Source organism: Odontesthes bonariensis, chromosome 3 (genome assembly GCF_027942865.1).
Source record: "Odontesthes bonariensis isolate fOdoBon6 chromosome 3, fOdoBon6.hap1, whole genome shotgun sequence".
NCBI classification, from domain to species: Eukaryota; Metazoa; Chordata; class Actinopteri; order Atheriniformes; family Atherinopsidae; genus Odontesthes; species Odontesthes bonariensis.
In genome coordinates this window covers 1,748,969-1,770,499 of record NC_134508.1, presented here as the reverse complement: position 1 = coordinate 1,770,499, position 21,531 = coordinate 1,748,969, and the positions used below count along the sequence as shown (strand labels likewise).

The following is a 21,531-nucleotide window of genomic DNA, read 5'->3' as shown; positions in this document are numbered from 1 at the left end:
ACACAAAGCAGGACTTAAAGGGACAGTTCGCCTCTTTTGGCATGAAGCTGTGTGACATCCCATGTTGGTTGGCTGGGGTTTAAAAAATAAAGCGTTTTGCTTCTCAGAACAATATGCGTTCAACAGAGTAATACATTTGCATCACAAAATGGTTCTCCAGGAAAAAGTCAGACCTCACAATCTCTTGGCCCTATTTTCTCTCCCTGCGTATCACTGCCTGCTGTGATATGAGTGATGCAGCAGAACGTGTTGTTCACATGGATTAAAATTGATCTCATTACACTTAATATAAGACACAACTGCCTAACAAATACCATTTCAGCCAGATATAGGGACTTGTTTTAATACAATACATCTGGAATATCTTGTTAAGTGAAAAAGTTTTAGTTTGAGAAAAGTTGTTTTGAGTCATATTTCACATGAAACAAGCTTTTTTTTTTTTTTTCATTTGAAGAGCTTTTTAAGCTAATTTCAAGATCACTTTTAACTCAAAACTCCTAAATATCACATTTTATTTCAAGAAATCTTGACAAGCTGATTTTCACTAGTTCCATTGGCAGATTTTTTGCTTATTTCAAGCAAAAAGTGTCTTTTAACGTCTGTACGAAGGGAGAGAAAATAGGGCCAAGAGATTGTGAGCTCTGACTTTTTCCTGGAGAACCATTTTGTGATGCAAATGTATTACTCTGTTGAACGCATATTGTTCTGAGAAGCAAAAGGCTTTATTTTTTAAACCCCAGCCAACTAGCCGGACTACCTTCATCAACACCAAAACGAGGCTGGAACTCTGCTCACAGGACGCAGCAGGGGGTAAGAAGATGTTCAGAAATGATGCTGCTGATATGGGATGTTACACAGCCTCAGGTCAGAAGAGGCGAACTGTCCCTTTAAAGGGGAGAAGTTATTCATCAGTGACTGAGTGAAACGGAGGAGATCACTGAAGGAAACCACCGGAACACACATTTACTGTAAGGTTAATACCTGCTGCACTGTTTACATGCATCTTCCACACAAACACTTCCGTCTAAAACCAGACTTTTTGTAAAGGTTTGTAAAGCTTTTTGTAAAGGTCTGGTTTTAGACCTCTTCGTGTAAAGTTGTTGGTCGAATCAGGGTTCGAATGACTCCGAAATGTATTCCTTTAACCTCAAACAGGCCTCAAACTTCCATCTTTCTGCATCATTCTGTCACCTTTAAAGTGACTTAAAGACGGCGTCTGTGCAGTAAATTCAGCTGAACTTACTTAAATGCTGTACATTTACTTTGGGGGGGAATTAAAGCACAGTTTGACCCGGTCACGTATGAAATATGCTGCATACCATTGTGATCCTGGTTGTAAATAAAAACTGACGCCGACCTCTTGTTTTGAGCCTGAATCCCTCCAAAAATAAGTAAAAAAATTAACAAATAAAAGACGTTTTTGCTTGAAATAAGCAAAAAAATCTGCCAATGGAACTAGTGAAAATCGGCTTGTCAAGATTTCTTGAAATAAGATGTGATATTTGGGACTTTTGAGTTAAAAGTGATCTTGAAATTAGCTTAAAAACCTCTTCAAATGTAAAAAAAAAGCTTGTTTCATATGATATGTGACTCAAAACTATTTGTTTTCAAGACTTTTTCATTTAACAAGATATTCCAGATGTATTGTCTTCAAACAAGTCCCTATATCTGTCTGAAATGGTGCTTGTTAGGCAGGTGTGTCTTATATTAAGTGTAATGAGATATTTTGACGAGAAATGAGACAAATATACTTGGTAAGACTTTGATTTTTTCCAGTGTGCAGTGCAGGTGGCTGATCTTCTGTCTCTGTGTGCTGGCAGGACAGAGCATAGAAAGGAGGCAGACATGTCACGACATCTGCCGTCTGCTCGTCTGTCGGGGGATTTATCTCCTGCAGCTTTGACTCGATCCTTAAAGCCGGTTTCTCACAGAGCGAGTCGCACACTTTTCATGTTGGGGCTTTTATGAAAGAAAAGGAGCTGAGACATGGAACATGAAGGTGTTGAGGCTGTGAAAAGCAACGTGCTGTGGTCTCTCTGCACTGAAATTCTTTCCATTTCTTTATTAGTATTTTCGGTTTACTGTCTGTGCTGCTGGGATTCTTTCCCTTTTAGAGAAGTTTAACCAAAGGAGACAGATGTGTTTGATTTGTGAAGTCTGGAGGGGTTCTGTCGGCTCCTGACGGTACCGAGCAGCTTACAGACCCGAACCCATAATGGCATGTAAGTACCGAGTGGAAGATATCACACTCGGCTTGTAAAGCTGAAGCTCGGGAATATGTCTCATAAGGGAAATTATAGCTCCAAGCAGCGATGTGGGGGTCCTAGCAGAATGGCACAATAGGGAAGGCTACGGCTGCTCAGGAAGGCATCATGAGTCCATGCACCAAGTTTGGCATCGATACATCAAGGCATTGCAGAGATACGGCCTAACGTCCTGTTTGCGCGTCGGCACAGAGTTTGATTGGCTGCCACGGGCAAACGGAAGCGAAATGAAAAAATCCACACAACAACTTTTGTGCAGCTTGGTCTGAAGATTCTATGTGCCAAGTCCTGCGGAAATCGGACAATCTGCGTGACCTGAAATGCCTTTTAAATTCAAAATGGCGGACAATCCAATATGGCCCAGATGACGTCATGGTTTTCGATGACCTCGTCTGCATCCAGGGATTCCATTGGTGCCTCATTTGTGAAATTTGGACCAAGGGGTCCAAAGATATGAGCAAAAATGCCTTTTTGCTACATATAGCGCCACCTATAGGCCAAACGTCGCCAAACTTCTTGGACCTCTCAAATATGTGATCATGAGTCTGTGTTAGGAGTTTCACGTCATAACATCAAACGGTTGCCGAGATATGGCCTCACGTCCGGTTTGCGGTGGCGCCACCGAGTTTGATTGGCTGCCACAGGCAAACGGAAGCGTAATTAAAAATTTCCACAAAACAACTTTTGTGCGGCTTGGTCTGAAGAATCTATGTGCCAAGTCTCGTACAGATCGGACAATCTGTGTGACCTGAAATGCTTTTTGAAGGTTTTTGATAAAATTCAAAATGGCTGAAAATCTAGTGCGACGAAAAATGACGTCATAGTCGTAGTTGGACTCGTCATGATCCAAGGATTCAAATGATGCATCATTTGTGAAATTTGGACCAAGTAGTCCAAAGTTATGCAGCTGAATGCACTTTGAACTTTGACGTGTTGGTGGCGCTAGAGAGTAGACTTTTGGGGCATGAAAATTCTTGACCTTGACTTTGGCACTGTGCTGATTACGTGTGCCAAATTTCACAACTTTGTACCACAGCGTTCAGGGGCTGCCATAGGAAACGGATCAATAATGATAGGAAAAGCTACTAACACAATGGGAGCCATCGCAGCTTTGCTGCTAGGACCCCAAATATATCAGCAGTACCTGCATGTTCAAAACCTGTAGATGTTGAGGGAGACTGTTACATTCTGACTTCTTTTGGTAGATTCAAATCCAAAAATCTCGAGTTCTGGGGGCTTTAAAAAGTGTCCTTTGGCTTTTACTGCTGGTCACTTGGTGTTCTGGGGGCTTTAAAAAGTGTCCTTTGGCTTTGACTGCTGGTCACTTGGAGTTCTGGGGGCTTTAAAAAGTGTCCTTTGGCTTTTACTGTTGGTCACTGGGAGTTCTGGGGGCTTTAAAAAGTGTCCTTTGGCTTTAACTGCTGGTCACTTGGAGTTCTGGGGGCTTTAAAAAGTGTCCTTTGGCTTTGACTGCTGGTCACTTGGAGTTCTGGGGGCTTTAAAAAGTGTCCTTTGGCTTTAACTGCTGGTCACTTGGAGTTCTGGGGGCTTTAAAAAGTGTCCTTTGGCTTTAACTGCTGGTCACTTGGAGTTCTGGGGGCTTTAAAAAGTGTCCTTTGGCTTTAACTGCTGGTCACTTGGAGTTCTGGGGGCTTTAAAAAGTGTCCTTTGGCTTTAACTGCTGGTCACTTGGAGTTCTGGGGGCTTTAAAAAGTGTCCTTTGGCTTTAATTGCTGGTCACTTGGTGTTCTGGGGGCTTTAAAAAGTGTCCTTTGGCTTTTACTGTTGGTCACTTGGAGTTCTGGGGGCTTTAAAAAGTGTCCTTTGGCTTTAACTGCTGGTCACTTGGAGTTCTGGGGGCTTTAAAAAGTGTCCTTTGGCTTTGATTGCTGGTCACTTGGTGTTCTGGGGGCTTTAAAAAGTGTCCTTTGGCTTTGACTGCTGGTCACTTGGTGTTCTGGGGGCTTTAAAAAGTGTCCTTTGGCTTTAACTGCTGGTCACTTGGTGTTCTGGGGGCTTTAAAAAGTGTCCTTTGGCTTTGACTGCTGGTCACTTGGTGTTCTGGGGACTTTAAAAAGTGTCCTTTGGCTTTAACTGCTGGTCACTTGGTGTTCTGGGGACTTTAAAAAGTGTCCTTTGGCTTTAACTGCTGGTCACTGGGAGTTCTGGGGGCTTTAAAAAGTGTCCTTTGGCTTTAACTGCTGGTCACTTGGAGTTCTGGGGGCTTTAAAAAGTGTCCTTTGGCTTTTACTGCTGGTCACTTGGTGTTCTGGGGTTTTAGCACCACGCTCGAGGAGGCGCGCACGCAGGAGAAGGCTGAGGGTGAGATCTTTTGTGGGTCGATGTAGTTGTTTTCCAGCCTTAAGGACACCATGGTGCTGTCCCCGGTGAGGTCCGGGTCGCAGATGGCTTCGTCAGGGATGCTCCTGGAAGTCAGAAGGATGCAGTCAGATACACTTTGATACAGAGCTGCAGCGATTCACTAATAAAGTCAAATCAAACTTTATTTTTATAGCACTTTTCATACTAAAAAGCAGCACAAAGTCAAATCAATTCATGCATAAGCTCACACATAGGTGTATAATAAGTATATAATAAAATAATTAAAAAAATAAATATTTAAAATAATGGATGAATAGATAAAAGTAAACTAAACCAAAACAAACAATTTTTTTTTAATTTAAAAAATAAATAAAAAATAAATAGAAATATAATAATAAATGAAATAAAATTCAGCTGTAAGCTAAACTAAAAAGGTAGGTCTCGAACCTCTTTTAAAAATCTCACTATTAATCTCACGATACGATACATGATATTCAGCCAACGATTCGATTCGACACACATCATTTTCTGGGGAAAAAGGGACAGTGTGATTTGACATGAATCGTCTCTGATTGGACCGGTGGTCCGACCTTTGAACCGGAAGGACAACACCGCCAGACAAACAGAAACAAACGAACATGCCACAAACGTGAGAGCTGTGCACTTTATACAACATTTTTATGAACTCATTTATCACTGTTTTCTATAATGTGACCCCCCCCTGGCATTGTATGGTATTATATCAATGTTCTGTGTTTTCACTCATTGTAACGTCTGACTTTTCAATAAAGTTTGCTTTAAAAATAAAAAAGAAGAAGAAAAATCGATACTTTATCAGGAAACAAAATATCGACATATATCGCAGTATCGATCAAATTGCTCAGCCCTACTTTAATATGTGGAACTAAACTAAAGTCATTATTGATTAACTTGGAGCTCCTCAAACAAGCGTTCCAGACGCCGTCGCGTGCACACGCCCCCTGTGTAACTTCGGCTCTTTTTCACTTTTTTGCCTTATAAGTCGTCTGAATTTTCCTTTCCTTCACATTTCAGAGACAGCTGGTCGTCTCCATGGATCAGAGCGCAGCGCCGTGTCCTGATATCAGAACTGTTTGTGGTCGACTTTCACAGTAACAGACTTCCTTTGTGAGGCAATTTAAATCAACTGGATTGAAATTAACTCGAATCGGACGAATCTTTGTATCTTTGAAGTTTATAGATAAAAATTTAATTGAATTGAACAGATTTTCTCACTAGAAAAAAATCAAAATCTTACCAAGTATATTTGTCTCATTTCTAGTCAAAATATCTCATTACACTTAATATAAGACACAACTGCCTAACAAGCACCATTTCAGCCAGATATAGGGACTTGTTTGAAGACAATACATCTGGAATATCTTGTTAAGTGAAAAAGTCTTGAAAACAAATTGTTTTGAGTCACATATCACATGAAACAAGCTTTTTTGAGGTTTTTAAGCTAATTTCAAGGTCACTTTTAACTCAAAAGTCCTAAATATCACATTTTATTTCAAGAAATCTTGACAAGCCGATTTTCACTAGTTCCATTGGCAGATTTTTTTTTTGCTTATTTCAGGCAAAAACGTCTCGTATTTGTTGTTTTTTTACTTATTTGTGGAGGGGCATTTTTTCCAGTGCTGTGTCACGTGTTGAAATAATCATCGGTATATGCCGGGAGTCTCGTTGTTCCGCATCACCTGCAGTGTCGGCCATGTTGGCAGCGAGTGGGGAGCAAAGCTCGGTGTTTACACTGTGAAGCTGCTTTTATACGAAGCCCGCCGCCACACCGTGCTCAGACCTGTGACCTGTGGAAACTCGAATCGGCTTGTTTTTGTTTCTCGTCGTCAGGACAACCGTCCATCCAGTGAACGCTCAGGCTGCCGTTGCCTGGCAGGATGTGATCAATGAGTCAGGCGCTGCTCTGCTGTTGGTCTCACTGTGTGGAAAACCACTTTTCTCCTGACTTCTGCCAGCATTCAAACAATCTTTGCTGACTCTTCCTCGTGTTGAACTCTTGTTGAACGATGGATCCTTTTCACTACAAGTTGAGTCTCATTTCAGTCACTGATGATGGTTAAATGCTCAGATTATTAGGACAATAACTTAACTTAATTATAAGTCTTCTATCTTGGTACTTTTACCTTTTTATTACAACTGAAAACAAACAAAAACAAGATTCAGGCTTGCTGTGTAACTACTTTGAATATTAAATCTTCTAAGTTTTAGATTAGATCATAATTGTTTTTACATGAAAACCAAACGCCATCGAACCATTTTCCTGCTCATATCGACCGACTAACACACACGTGTTAAATGTTATTCTAACGAACAATCAGGAAAACTTGTTGTTGCACTTTGTTTTTTCCTGTCTTTGATTACTTTGTGCATTTCATACTAAATAGTCTCCGTGATGCAGCAACAGCCATCTTGGATCGGCCTAAAAAAGCTTTGAGTTGTATCTGCTGCATCATGAGCAGCCGCACTAACCAGTAGGGCTGAACAATTATATCGATACTGCGATATATATCGATATTTTGTTTTCCGATAAGTATCGATTTTTATTTTATTTATTTATTTATTTATTTATTTTTAAATGTATTATTTATTTATTTTAGGTTTGGGCGAGTTAACTCGTTAATTATTTAACGCCGATAAATATTTCATCGCGCATTAATGCAGGTTTTTTGTTTACTTATTTATTTTTTAATTCAATTTTTTTTTTAAAACATTTTTTGGGCTTTTGTGCCTTTAATGGATGGGGCGCCTGCTCAACCCACTACGCCACAAACCACCCCTGTTTTATTATTTATTTTATTATTGTAAAAGTCTGCTGCTCACAGGCTTTTATTTTGTAAAAGTCTGTAGCTCACAGGCTTTTATTCTGTAAAAGTCTGTTGCTCACAGGCTTTTATTTTGTAAAAGTCTGTAGCTCACAGGCTTTTATTTTGTAAAAGTCTGTTGCTCACAGGCTTTTATTTTGTAAAAGTCTGCTGCTCACAGGCTTTTATTTTGTAAAAGTCTGCTGCTCACAGGCTTTTATTTTGTAAAAGTCTGTTGCTCACAGGCTTTTATTTTGTAAAAGTCTGTTGCTGTCTGCTGTGGAACAGGAAAAGAAAGTAATCGGCGGATCCACCAAACATGGAGAAGGGTACGGAACTTTTACTCGGCCATTTTCATTTTAAAGTTCTTCCAGACGGCGGAGTCGACAGAACCAAAGTCATCTGTAAACTCTGCCAAGTTGAATTGTCTTCTCAGCGTAGTAGTTCCAGTCTAAAATATCACTTAAAGGCAAAACACACAACTGATAGCAGCAAGTCATTCAAGGAAACAGACAGTGGAGCGAGGCTTCTACATAAAAACTACAGAAAGATGCTGATGTTAAAAGTGTGTTTGCACAACAAATGTTATGGCACTTTCATTCATATGGCAGCACATTTAAAATAAAGCTAAATGCTAAAGGCTATACGCTACTTTTGGATTCATTTTTGGATTCTGTGTACAAATGCGATTAATCGTGATTAATCAGGGAAATCATGTGATTAATTAGATTAAACATTTTAATCGTTGCCCAGCCCTAATTTATTTATTTTAAAGCAAACTTTATTGAAAAGTCAGACGTTCCAATTAGTGAAAACACAGAACATTAATATAATACACATTATAGAAAACAGTGATAAATTAACTGATAAAAATCTTGTATAAAGTGCACAGCTCTCACGTTTGTTTCTGTTTGTCTGCGGTGTCGGACGATTCATGTCAAATCACACTGTCCCTTTTTTTCTGAAAATGATGTAATTTTATTGAATCGTATCGTGAGATTCGTGTTTCGCTACAGCCAGAACCAGAAATGAAGACTTTGTGAACTACGTGAGGCCTGTGAGCTGCAGAATGAGTAATGCCTGCTTCGACTAACTGTGGAAAAAGTTCCACAGATGTAACATCGATTGGACTTGTAAGACTGGAGGGGTTGATGTCACATTTAGGTCAAAGAGACGGAAACATGAGCGTGGAAAATCCTGAATATAGTATCCACAAAAGAGCAACAAATGGTTGACTGTTTGCTTTAGATTTAAACAAATGAAGTTTGGGACTGAAACGTTATCACAGGCGGTGAATCACAACCAGCACTGAGACAGTCACACACATAAAACCCATAAAACTGGGCAAGAAAATGGGAAACGGAACAAAGAATCTAAAAATAGTGTCAGTTTGAGAGAAAGTCTACAAATCATACAATGTGACTGTGCGTCTGTGTGAACTTCTGGTTCAAACCAGACGTCCTCAACGGGGACAGGTCCTGTTATAGAGGTGGTCCAGCTCCAGGGATGTGGGCTTCATACCTGATCCTGTTGTGGTCGAGTCTCAGGAAGAGCAAGTTGGTCATTTCGCTGATCCCAGACGGCACGTTGGCCAGCTGGTTGTGATCCAAACACACTTCCACCATGGAGTGGTACGCCCCAAAGAACGACTCCGGCTCGGTTCCTTCTGCGTCCAGTCGGTTGTAGGAGAGGTAGAGGTACTCCAACCCCGGGTCCATGTGGGCAAAGACGAAGCCTGTGGAGGGGTTGTTGTCATAAGTTCTGTTTTATCAGTGAAGGAAGTGATGGGGAGACACTCAGTGGGGTCACATGGCTCTAAAAGGATCGGATTATTGGTTAAATCACAATCAGACTGAGTTATTAAGTGCATGTAGACACCTTAATCTGACTAAGAACTGGATCGGATGGGATTCAGACCCCGAGATAACTGGGTTGAAAGTCACTCTAAACCTGCTTGTAGACGCTGAAGCTCGTGGTGAATCAGACTTTGCGTTCTGCGCATGCTCCAGATGTTTTCCCGGGGTCGTGACCCGGAAGTCAAAGGAGACGATATTCCTGTTGTTGTCGCCGTCAGAAAGAAACAAACAACGCGATGGAGAATGCTCCGTTGGGCATCGAGTTTGTGCAACAAGCAGCTCATCACAGACCAAATGTAGAGGGACGTAGCTTCATCTGGCTCTGCGTTCTCCATCTTTCTCCAACGCCTGAGTTTGTTGTTGTTGTTGGTGGTGAAGAGGTCAACAGGAAGTGGCTCTATTAGCAACAGCTGGAATGGGTACAGCGCCACCTATCATACCGGGGTATGACACGCTTTGTGCCTCTGATCCCATTCATTCACCGCCATATATACAAGGAGAATTACCCTTGCTCAGCTCAGTCTGATTGTAATTTAGCCAATAATCTGATCCTTTCAGTGCCATGTGACCCCACTGAGAGAAGCTCATATTTGTCAACACTTTGATTTTCCTAAAGCCTTGTTTGGCATCGTTTGGCATCACGGGTCTCATGAATGAGACATATGAGCAGTAAAGCTCATATGTCTCATCACAGGCTCTAAAAACGGGTGAATTAGCTTTGAAAATTTGAACTGATCCACATCGAGGTGCAAATGCTTCTACTGCAATAACTGAAACACCATAAAGACCGAAGGCATCAGAGAGGGTGTGACCTATCCCTGTGACCTATCCCTGTGACCTATCCCTGTGACCTATCCCTGTGACCTATCCCTGTGACCTGTCGGAGGAAGGGGGCGGAGTATTTACAGCGCTGGTAAAATAGTCAAAGGGATCAGGGAGTGAATGAGAAATACGTCACTAACTAAGCTGACCAATCACTGAGTTCAGTACCGGCGCTAACAGGCTGTTAGCGTTATAGCGTTATAACAGGCTCTACGCAGCAGGCAGTGATACGAAGGGAGAGAAAATAGGGCCAAGAGATTGTGAGCTCTGACTTTTTCCTGGAGAACCATTTTGTGATGCAAATGTATTACTCTGTTGAACGCATATTGTTCTGAGAAGCAAAACGCTTTATTTTTTAAACCCCAGCCAACTAGCCGGACTACATTCATCAACACCAAAACGAGGCTGGAACTCTGCTCACAGGACGCAGCAGGGGGTAAGAAGATGTTCAGAAATGATGTTGCTGATATGGGATGTTACACAGCTTCATGTCAGAAGAGGCGAACTGTCCCTTTAAGCTCGGGCATCTCATTGGAAAGGCTTCCTAGGTTCTGACTGGTGATAAAGCTAAAGGCTTAAGCCTTAAACTCACATGAATGCTAAAAAATTCCAGCACAAAAACGGGAGGTTAAATGTTCTCAGGAATCCAGAGAACCAGTCCAGGTGGCTTCTGTTTGAGCGTGTAGGATTTCCATGGCTGAGAATCCCCTCCGACACACTGATATGAGTGTAAACAGATGTTTGGAACATGCTCCATCGACCTACCAGGTATCCTCTCAATGTTGTTTCCCATCAGCACCAAGTGGACCAGAGATTTGGGCAGGTAAGATGGAACCAGGTAGAGCTCGTTGTGAGAGAGGTCGATGGACTCCAGGTTTCTGCGGTGGAAGATGAAGGAAGCGCTGATGAGTAAATCAATCCTGCTTTATGGGAATATTTTAAATCTGGCAGGAATGACCGCTGCTGGTCCGTTTGTCTGACCTGTGGTTAATCCAGGCCAAAGGGGCGATCCTGGTCTCATCCAGTTTGTTGTGTCTGAGGGAAACTACGTTCAGGTTGGTGGTCTGATTGAAAACCGTCTCTGAGATCTCCTCAATCAGGTTGTTCTCAAGGTACAGCTCCTGAAAGAGAGGAAGACACGGACGGGCAAACCTTAAACAAACGTGGAAGGGACAGTTGTTTACATTCAGAGTCTTTGGATTTGATGTGGTCGTGTTGTGTGTTTGGGATGATGTGAACAGTTGAATTAGGTGCCTTAATAAATCCTGCCGTCCCAACAGATAATAATGGTGGACCACAGTGTGATTCTGAAAGGTGTGTTTGTGTATCGGCTTGGGATGGGAATCGAAAACCGGTTCTTGTTGAGAACCGGTTCCCAGTGTTTCAATTCCTTGGAATCGTTCGGCAATTTTGCAAACGATTCCCTTATCGATCCCAGTGGGCGCGAATGACGTCACCACGCAGCGTTGCGTGGCGAGTCCAGCGCAGCCAGCAGTAAACAGTAAACATGGCGCCCAAGCGGTACAAACACTCGAAAGTTTGGTTACACATCCCTAAAAAAGACGCCAACAGGGCAACTTGCAAAGTGAATATTTCACCAAAGGGAGGAAATACAACCAACATGCAATAACTATGAATGAATGATTAACGTCGGTGAATCTGAACCCAGCAACGTTAGCATGTCCTCGGCTAACACTGCAGGTAACTAACTAACAAACACTGCCTATCATGTTAGCACCATTTGCCTCATTGTAAAAGCTGCTGTTAGTAACGGTTAAGGTTAAATGAATGCCTTCTCAGGCATTACATTTAGATGAAATCATGAGAGACAGAGCCTGACTGGCTCAGAGCCAGAGGCTGGTGGTACTACCCCCAGTTCACCTCTACCTCCAGCTTCTCCTTTCACCAGAGCAGGAAGAGTTAAATTACCCAGGCCAGGATAGACCAATGTGGACCTCACCGTTGTTGGGTTTGTGAGGTCATGACTCGTGTTACTTCTAAACTAAACAAAGTTGATGCTAATCGACCGGTTTGTTGTCCTTTTTCTCCAAATGAGAATCGATAAGGGAACCGACAAAGAACCGAATCGTTAAGCAGAATGGAAAATGGAATTGGAATCGTAAAAATCTTATCAATTCCCATCCCTAGTATCTGCAGAAGCTCATAAAATGAAGTGGGTTTCAGCTCCAGCGTGCCCCTGCTGCTCTGGACTGTTTGCGGTTAACCTGAGACCATAATAAGTTGGTGAGGTTGGTTTCCCACAGGTAGAAGCAGAGTTTAAACGTCTGCGTCAGCATTCAGAGTGCATGAAGCTGCTCTGAGCTCTCTGCTAACGTTGTGCTGCCGGGCTGATTAGAGCAACTTCTTAAGCTTTTCCTTTTTCCAGCTTCTGGCCTTCAGAAACTACACATCTTGTAATGATTTATAGACTATTGTTGGTCTTCTGTCATACTAACTTTACTTAGAATATATAGATAAAATACAAACCGTTCCCTTCAAGAACTATTTCAATTCAATTCAATTCAATTCATTTTTATTTATATAGCGCCAAATACAACAAATGTCATCTCAAGGCACTTAGATAGTAAGTCCAATTCAAGCCAATTGGAATTCAATTAATTAATAATAATCATAATTCATAAAATAATCCAATTCGTTCATATAGAGCCAATTCAAAAACAATTTCCTAGCTAAGAAAACCAACAGATTGCACTGAAAACTTTTTGTTTTTCGGTCCAATCTCCCGGCCTGAGCGGCGTGCCTGAGGCGACTGTGGAGAGAAACGACTCCCTTTTAACAGGAAGAAACCTCTGGCAGAACCAGACTCAGGAAGGGTGGCCATCCGCCTCGACCAGCTGGGGTTTGAGAAGACAGAAAAAGGGGGGGGGGGGGGGGGGGGGAGGGGGGCCACCGCGACGGCGGCACTGTAACACCATTCAAAGGATATCTGTTGGAACAGGGAAACACGAGTTAATGACCACAATAATATCACATATACATAAAGAGAGTAAAGTGAGGAAAGGTGTGTCAGATGAGGCCCCCCAGCAGTCTAGGCCTATAGCAGCTTAACTATGGGATGTTTCAGGATCACATGAGCCATCCCTATTCAAGGTAAACACAAGAAACTTGTGCTAACGAAAAAATAAATAATAAAATAAAGTAAAGGACCAGACTCAGTGAGTAATTCCCTATACTCCCTATATAGATCTGCTCCTCACACCACAACAACCATCTTTTTACAGCCACAAGCTACCTCAGCCTCTCACCAACTGCACACCAGTCACAGCGGGGTGGGGATGCAAACCCTGGTTCGGGTAGGGGGAGAAATAAAAGAGGTAAGAGAAGCGGGAATGGGATTCAAACCCTGGTTCGGGTAGGGGGTAATGAAAGTATAGAGGGTGCCAGAGGTGGAGGCAGAACAAGACACACTAGCAGACACACTATCAGATTCAACAGACCTAACTATAAGCTTTATAAAAAAGGAAAGTTTTAAGCCTGGTCTTAAAAGTGGAAAGGGTGTCTGCTTCCCGGACATTTACTGGCAGCTTATTCCACAAGAGAGGGGCCTGATAACTGAAAGCTCTGCCTCCCATTCTACTTTTAGAAACTCTGGGAACCTCAAGTAAACCTGCAGTTTGGGAACGAAGTGCTCTGTTAGGAAAATATCTTACAATGAGATCTTTAAGATATGATGGAGCTCGGTCATTAAGAGTTTTATATGTAAGGAGAAGAATCTTAAATTCTATTCTGAATTTAACAGGGAGCCAATGAAGAGAAGCTAAAACTGGAGAAATATGATCTCTCCTGTTAGTTCTCATCAGAACTCTGGCTGCAGCATTTTGGATCAACTGAAGGCTTTTCAGAGAATATGTAGGACAGCCCAATAATAAAGAATTACAGTAGTCCAATCTTGAAGTAACAAATGCATGAATTAGTTTTTCTGCATCACTCTGAGACAAGATGTTCCTGATTTTAACAATATTACGAAGGTGAAAGAAGGCAGTCCTAGAAACCTGTTTTATATGCGAGTCAAATGATAAGTTCTGGTCAAAAATAACTCCAAGGTTCCTCACTGTTGAACTAGAAGCCAAGGAAATACCATCTAGAGTAACTATATAGCTAGACAATTTCTCCCTGAAACGCTCAGGTCCAAAGATAACGACTTCAGTTTTGTCTGAATTTAGCAGCAGACAGTTCTGAGTCATCCAGGTCTTTATGTCTTTAAGACATGCTTGTAGTCTGACCAACCTATTGGTTTCATCTGGTTTTATAGATAAGTACAGCTGAGTATCATCAGCATAGCAATGGAAATTTATGCCATGCTGTCTAATAATGTTACCTAATGGAAGCATGTATAAAGTAAAAAGAATCGGTCCAAGCACAGAACCCTGGGGAACTCCATGACTTACTCTGGTGTGTGAGGAAGATTCTTCATTTACAAGAACAAACTGAAATCTATCAGATAAATATGATTTAAACCAGCCTAATGCAGTTCCTTTAATCCCAATAACATGTTCAAGTCTGTGTAATAAGATACTGTGATCGACCGTATCAAATGCAGCACTGAGATCCAACAGGACAAGCACAGACACAAGTCCGCTATCAGAGGCTAAGAGGAGATCATTGGTAACTTTCAGCAGTGCAGTTTCTGTGCTATGATGCACTCTGAATCCTGACTGAAACTCTTCAAACAAATTATTTCTGTGTAAATGATCACAAAGCTGAGCTGCAACTATTTTTTCAAGAACTTTAGACATAAAAGGGAGATTGGATATAGGTCTATAATGAGCCAACACTTCTGAATCAAGAGTAGGTTTTTTAAGTAAAGGTTTAATTACAGCAACCTTAAAAGTCTGAGGTACATATCCTGTCAACAAAGACAGATTGATCAAATCCAATATGGAAGTGTCAATTAATGGGAAAACCTCCTTGAACAGTCTGGTTGGGATTGGGTCTAAAACACAAGTTGATGGTTTAGAAGAGACTATTGCTGTTGTTAGTTCAGAGAGATCAACTGGGCAGAAGCCGTCTAAATATAAATCAGGTTCTAAAGATACTTCTAAAGCTGCTGTACTTGAGGATACATCACTAATAATAGTGGGAAGGACTCCATCAATCTTCTCTCTGATAGAAACAATTTTATTAATAAAGAAGCTCATGAAATCATCACTGCTGAGAGTTAAAGGAATAACTGGCTCAGCAGAGCTCGGACTCTTAGTCAGACTGGCTACAGTGCTGAAAAGAAACCTGGGATTATTCTTATTCTCTTCTATCAATGATGAATAATAAGCAGTTCTAGCTTTACGAAGGGCTTTCTTATACATTGTTAAACTATCTTTCCAGACTAACTGAGACTCTTCTAAATTAGAGGAACGCCACTGTCTCTCCAGCTTTCTTGCAGTCTGCTTTAAAGCACGCAGCTGTGAATTATACCAAGGAGCCAACCTCTTTTTCTTTATTAATATTTTTTTGTTAGGTTTTTATTGGGTTTGTTAACAGTGAGATATTTTTGTTATCACAAATCCAGCAAAGTACCCCAAAAAGTCCCATATTAACAGAATATTTGTGTAAAATATTAAGATAAATATTATGTACCACCATTTTAAATGAAAATACTGAGGTTACATCTTCTAAATATGTGTTAACAGCCTAAATATGTACATTTACTTACTTGCTCTAAACTAAAACTATCTTAAATATATATATGTCAAAGAGTTGGGAGTTGTACTCTTAAGAGTTTATGATGAAGACTAATCATGAGTCCACATTCAGAATATCTTTGGAATAATGAGAGTTGGCTTTATAATTAGCAGTTCTCAGTGAATCTTAGTCAGGCCTGACTTTTACCTGGATAATCTCAGCTTTATTGGTTATTTTAGCTTCACAGATGTATTCAGAAGTTTAGACATGTGAGGAATCTCAGTGTGTGGAACGATCAGACATACAGTAGTAAACAGATGACATACCAGCACTGACTCTGGGAGGCCCTGTGGGACGGTGCGGAAGTGGTTTCTCCCCAGTCGGAGGTAGGAGAGCTGGGTTAGAGGAGCGAAGGCCAGAGGATCCACGTTACCTTCACTCAGCAGATTCCCCTCCAGCTCCAGAATCACCAGACTGCTCAGACCTGAGACATTAAAGAAGATAAGATGAGCATCATGACGTTAAAGCTGAAACATAGAACCATAAAATGGAGATCATAGTGTTAAAGCTGAAACATAGAACCATAAAGTAGAGATCATAGTGTTAAAGCTGAAACATAGAACCATAAAGTAGAGATCATAGTGTTAAAGCTGAAACATAGAACCATAAAGCAGAGATCATAGTGTTAAAGCTGAAACATAGAACCATAAAGCAGAGATCATAGTGTTAAAGCTGAAACATAGAACCATAAAGCAGAGATCATAGTGTTAAAGCTGAAACATAGAACCATAAAGTAAAGATCATAGTGTTAAAGCTGAAACATAGAACCATAAAGTAAAGATCATAGTGTTAAAGCTGAAACATAGAACCATAAAGTAAAGATCATAGTGTTAAAGCTGAAACATAGAACCATAAAGTAGAGATCATAGTGTTAAAGCTGAAACATAGAACCATAAAGTAGAGATCATAGTGTTAAAGCTGAAACATAGAACCATAAAGCAGAGATCATAGTGTTAAAGCTGAAACATAGAACCATAAAGTAAAGATCATAGTGTTAAAGCTGAAACATAGAACCATAAAGTAGAGATCATAGTGTTAAAGCTGAAACATAGAACCATAAAGCAGAGATCATAGTGTTAAAGCTGAAACATAGAACCATAAAGTAGAGATCATAGTGTTAAAGCTGAAACGTAGAACCATAAAGCAGAGATCATAGTGTTAAAGCTGAAACGTAGAACCATAAAGCAGAGATCATAGTGTTAAAGCTGAAACATAGAACCATAAAGCAGAGATCATAGTGTTAAAGCTGAAACATAGAACCATAAAGTAGAGATCATAGTGTTAAAGCTGAAACATAGAACCATAAAGTAGAGATCATAGTGTTAAAGCTGAAACGTAGAACCATAAAGTAGAGATCATAGTGTTAAAGCTGAAACGTAGAACCATAAAGCAGAGATCATAGTGTTAAAGCTGAAACATAGAACCATAAAGTAAAGATCATAGTGTTAAAGCTGAAACATAGAACCATAAAGTAGAGATCATAGTGTTAAAGCTGAAACATAGAACCATAAAGTAAAGATCATAGTGTTAAAGCTGAAACATAGAACCATAAAGTAGAGATCATAGTGTTAAAGCTGAAACATAGAACCATAAAGCAGAGATCATAGTGTTAAAGCTGAAACATAGAACCATAAAGCAGAGATCATAGTGTTAAAGCTGAAACATAGAACCATAAAGTAGAGATCATAAGCCCTTTTTCCATCACATTCTGCAGCGAATTAAAAGTTATATCGCATTACTTTGTTGCGATATAAGATGCGTTCGGTTGGTTTTCCATCAAACAGGACGATTCTAGCGAAATAAAATGACATCACCGGAACGTGCTGATGCGCATTATTCTGACTCGACCAGATGATTTTCCATTACAAAAGTGGCGAATTGTAGCGAATTAGAATGCTCGGTAGCGGGAATTTAATTGCTCGCGCTGTTATTGTCAGCCTCCCGGAATAGTAACAGTTGCTATAACTTTCAAGGCTACGTACCTTTTCACCACCGGCTTTCGTTTTATTTATTAGGCTAGTTACTTATTTAGAGTTATGGACCGTAGGATAAACATGCTGCTAGTGCTGCTATGTCAGCTTATAATAGCCGTCAGAAATTTAAGAAGGAGGATGAGAGTGAGGCGAGAATTAATTATGCTGCTTCAGGACCTCCCGAATTGTGTTTAAAAAAAGCATAGTCTCTGCTCTCGACCAGTTGTTTCAATTATTATCGGACATTGTTGTTACTAGTTGTTGCTGCTGTTTTGATACCGACAGGATAGGTGAAATGGGGCTGCTGAGCGGCTCAACAACAACATTCGAATCCTCACGCTTTACCAATACCATCTGCGCATGCGTGGCTAGTCTGAATCGCATTAACCTTTTCCATCACTTCTGTAGCGATACAACTTAGCCCTGAACCACCTATTTCGAGCGAATTGATTTAATGCGACAAAACAGGCGTTCTAGCGATTTAACCGTTTTTCCATCACATGTATCGCACTAACTTCTTGATGCGCATCAAATTAAAGCGAATCATGTCGTTGATGGAAAAAGGGCTATAGTGTTAAAGCTGAAACATAGAACCATAAAGTAGAGATCATAGTATTAAAGCTGAAACATAGAACCATAAAGCAGAGATCATAGTGTTAAAGCTGAAACATAGAACCATAAAGTAGAGATCATAGTGTTAAAGCTGAAACATAGAACCATAAAGCAGAGATCATAGTGTTAAAGCTGAAACATAGAACCATAAAGCAGAGATCATAGTGTTAAAGCTGAAACATAGAACCATAAAGCAGAGATCATAGTGTTAAAGCTGAAACATAGAACCATAAAGCAGAGATCATAGTGTTAAAGCTGAAACATAGAACCATAAAGCAGAGATCATAGTGTTAAAGCTGAAACATAGAACCATAAAGTAGAGATCATAGTGTTAAAGCTGAAACATAGAACCATAAAGTAAAGATCATAGTGTTAAAGCTGAAACATAGAACCATAAAGTAGAGATCATAGTGTTAAAGCTGAAACATAGAACCATAAAGTAGAGATCATAGTGTTAAAGCTGAAACATAGAACCATAAAGTAGAGATCATAGTGTTAAAGCTGAAACATAGAACCATAAAGCAGAGATCATAGTGTTAAAGCTGAAACATAGAACCATAAAGTAGAGATCATAGTGTTAAAGCTGAAACATAGAACCATAAAGCAGAGATCATAGTGTTAAAGCTGAAACATAGAACCATAAAGTAAAGATCATAGTATTAAAGCTGAAACATAGAACCATAAAGTAGAGATCATAGTGTTAAAGCTGAAACATAGAACCATAAAGCAGAGATCATAGTGTTAAAGCTGAAACATAGAACCATAAAGTAGAGATCATAGTATTAAAGCTGAAACATAGAACCATAAAGTAGAGATCATAGTGTTAAAGCTGAAACATAGAACCATAAAGCAGAGATCATAGTGTTAAAGCTGAAACATAGAACCATAAAGCAGAGATCATAGTGTTAAAGCTGAAACATAGAACCATAAAGCAGAGATCATAGTGTTAAAGCTGAAACATAGAACCATAAAGTAGAGATCATAGTGTTAAAGCTGAAACATAGAACCATAAAGTAAAGATCATAGTGTTAAAGCTGAAACATAGAACCATAAAGTAGAGATCATAGTGTTAAAGCTGAAACGTAGAACCATAAAGCAGAGATCATAGTGTTAAAGCTGAAACGTAGAACCATAAAGTAGAGATCATAGTGTTAAAGCTGAAACGTAGAACCATAAAGTAGAGATCATAGTGTTAAAGCTGAAACATAGAACCATAAAGTAGAGATCATAGTGTTAAAGCTGAAACATAGAACCATAAAGCAGAGATCATAGTGTTAAAGCTGAAACATAGAACCATAAAGTAGAGATCATAGTGTTAAAGCTGAAACATAGAACCATAAAGCAGAGATCATAGTGTTAAAGCTGAAACATAGAACCATAAAGTAGAGATCATAGTGTTAAAGCTGAAACATAGAACCATAAAGTAGAGATCATAGTGTTAAAGCTGAAACATAGAACCATAAAGCAGAGATCATAGTGTTAAAGCTGAAACATAGAACCATAAAGCAGAGATCATAGTGTTAAAGCTGAAACATAGAACCATAAAGCAGAGATCATAGTGTTAAAGCTGAAACATAGAACCATAAAGCAGAGATCATAGTGTTAAAGCTGAAACATAGAACCATAAAGTAGAGATCATAGTGTTAAAGCTGAAACATAGAACCATAAAGTAGAGATCATAGTATTAAAGCTGAAACATAGAACCATAAAGTAGAGATCATAGTGTTAAAGCTGAAACATAGAACCATAAAGTAGAGATCATAGTGTTAAAGCTGAAACATAGAACCATAAAGTAAAGATCATAGTGTTAAAGCTGAAACATAGAACCATAAAGTAGAGATCATAGTATTAAAGCTGAAACATAGAACCATAAAGTAGAGATCAAAGTGTTAAAGCTGAAACATAGAACCATAAAGTAGAGATCATAGTGTTAAAGCTGAAACATAGAACCATAAAGTAGAGATCATAGTGTTAAAGCTGAAACATAGAACCATAAAGTAGAGATCATAGTGTTAAAGCTGAAACATAGAACCATAAAGCAGAGATCATAGTGTTAAAGCTGAAACATAGAACCATAAAGTAGAGATCATAGTGTTAAAGCTGAAACATAGAACCATAAAGCAGAGATCATAGTGTTAAAGCTGAAACATAGAACCATAAAGTAAAGATCATAGTATTAAAGCTGAAACATAGAACCATAAAGTGGAGATCATAGTGTTAAAGCTGAAACATAGAACCATAAAGTAGAGATCATAGTGTTAAAGCTGAAACATAGAACCATAAAGTAGAGATCATAGTGTTAAAGCTGAAACATAGAACCATAAAGCAGAGATCATAGTGTTAAAGCTGAAACATAGAACCATAAAGTAGAGATCATAGTATTAAAGCTGAAACATAGAACCATAAAGTAGAGATCATAGTGTTAAAGCTGAAACATAGAACCATAAAGCAGAGATCATAGTGTTAAAGCTGAAACATAGAACCATAAAGCAGAGATCATAGTGTTAAAGCTGAAACATAGAACCATAAAGCAGAGATCATAGTGTTAAAGCTGAAACATAGAACCATAAAGTAGAGATCATAGTGTTAAAGCTGAAACATAGAACCATAAAGTAAAGATCATAGTGTTAAAGCTGAAACATAGAACCATAAAGTAGAGATCATAGTGTTAAAGCTGAAACGTAGAACCATAAAGCAGAGATCATAGTGTTAAAGCTGAAACATAGAACCATAAAGTAGAGATCATAGTGTTAAAGCTGAAACATAGAACCATAAAGCAGAGATCATAGTGTTAAAGCTGAAACATAGAACCATAAAGCAGAGATCATAGTGTTAAAGCTGAAACATAGAACCATAAAGCAGAGATCATAGTGTTAAAGCTGAAACATAGAACCATAAAGTAGAGATCATAGTGTTAAAGCTGAAACATAGAACCATAAAGTAGAGATCATAGTGTTAAAGCTGAAACATAGAACCATAAAGTAGAGATCATAGTGTTAAAGCTGAAACATAGAACCATAAAGTAGAGATCATAGTGTTAAAGCTGAAACATAGAACCATAAAGTAGAGATCATAGTGTTAAAGCTGAAACATAGAACCATAAAGTAGAGATCATAGTGTTAAAGCTGAAACATAGAACCAA

At 39.5% G+C, this 21,531-nt stretch overlaps 2 protein-coding genes across 6 annotated transcripts in view; one reads left to right on the top strand and one right to left on the bottom strand.

The window, feature by feature from the left end:
* Positions 1–21,531, top strand: part of cenpp (centromere protein P) — a 195,015-nt gene that overhangs the window by 135,355 nt on the left and 38,129 nt on the right. The gene's annotated exons all lie outside the window — the stretch shown is intronic.
* The window catches only part of ecm2 (extracellular matrix protein 2, female organ and adipocyte specific), a 51,438-nt gene continuing 31,580 nt past the window's right edge, over positions 1,674–21,531 (bottom strand). For all 4 annotated transcript variants that reach the window (XM_075460070.1, XM_075460068.1, XM_075460071.1 and 1 more), the window contains exons 8-12: positions 16,071–16,228; positions 11,086–11,225; positions 10,870–10,982; positions 8,948–9,161; positions 1,674–4,690 (exon numbers count right to left, since the gene is read on the bottom strand). In XM_075460070.1, the coding sequence (XP_075316185.1) occupies positions 4,522–4,690; positions 8,948–9,161; positions 10,870–10,982; positions 11,086–11,225; positions 16,071–16,228 (794 nt within the window). In that variant the 3' untranslated portion in view covers positions 1,674–4,521. The remainder of the gene's footprint in view (positions 4,691–8,947; positions 9,162–10,869; positions 10,983–11,085; positions 11,226–16,070; positions 16,229–21,531) is intronic.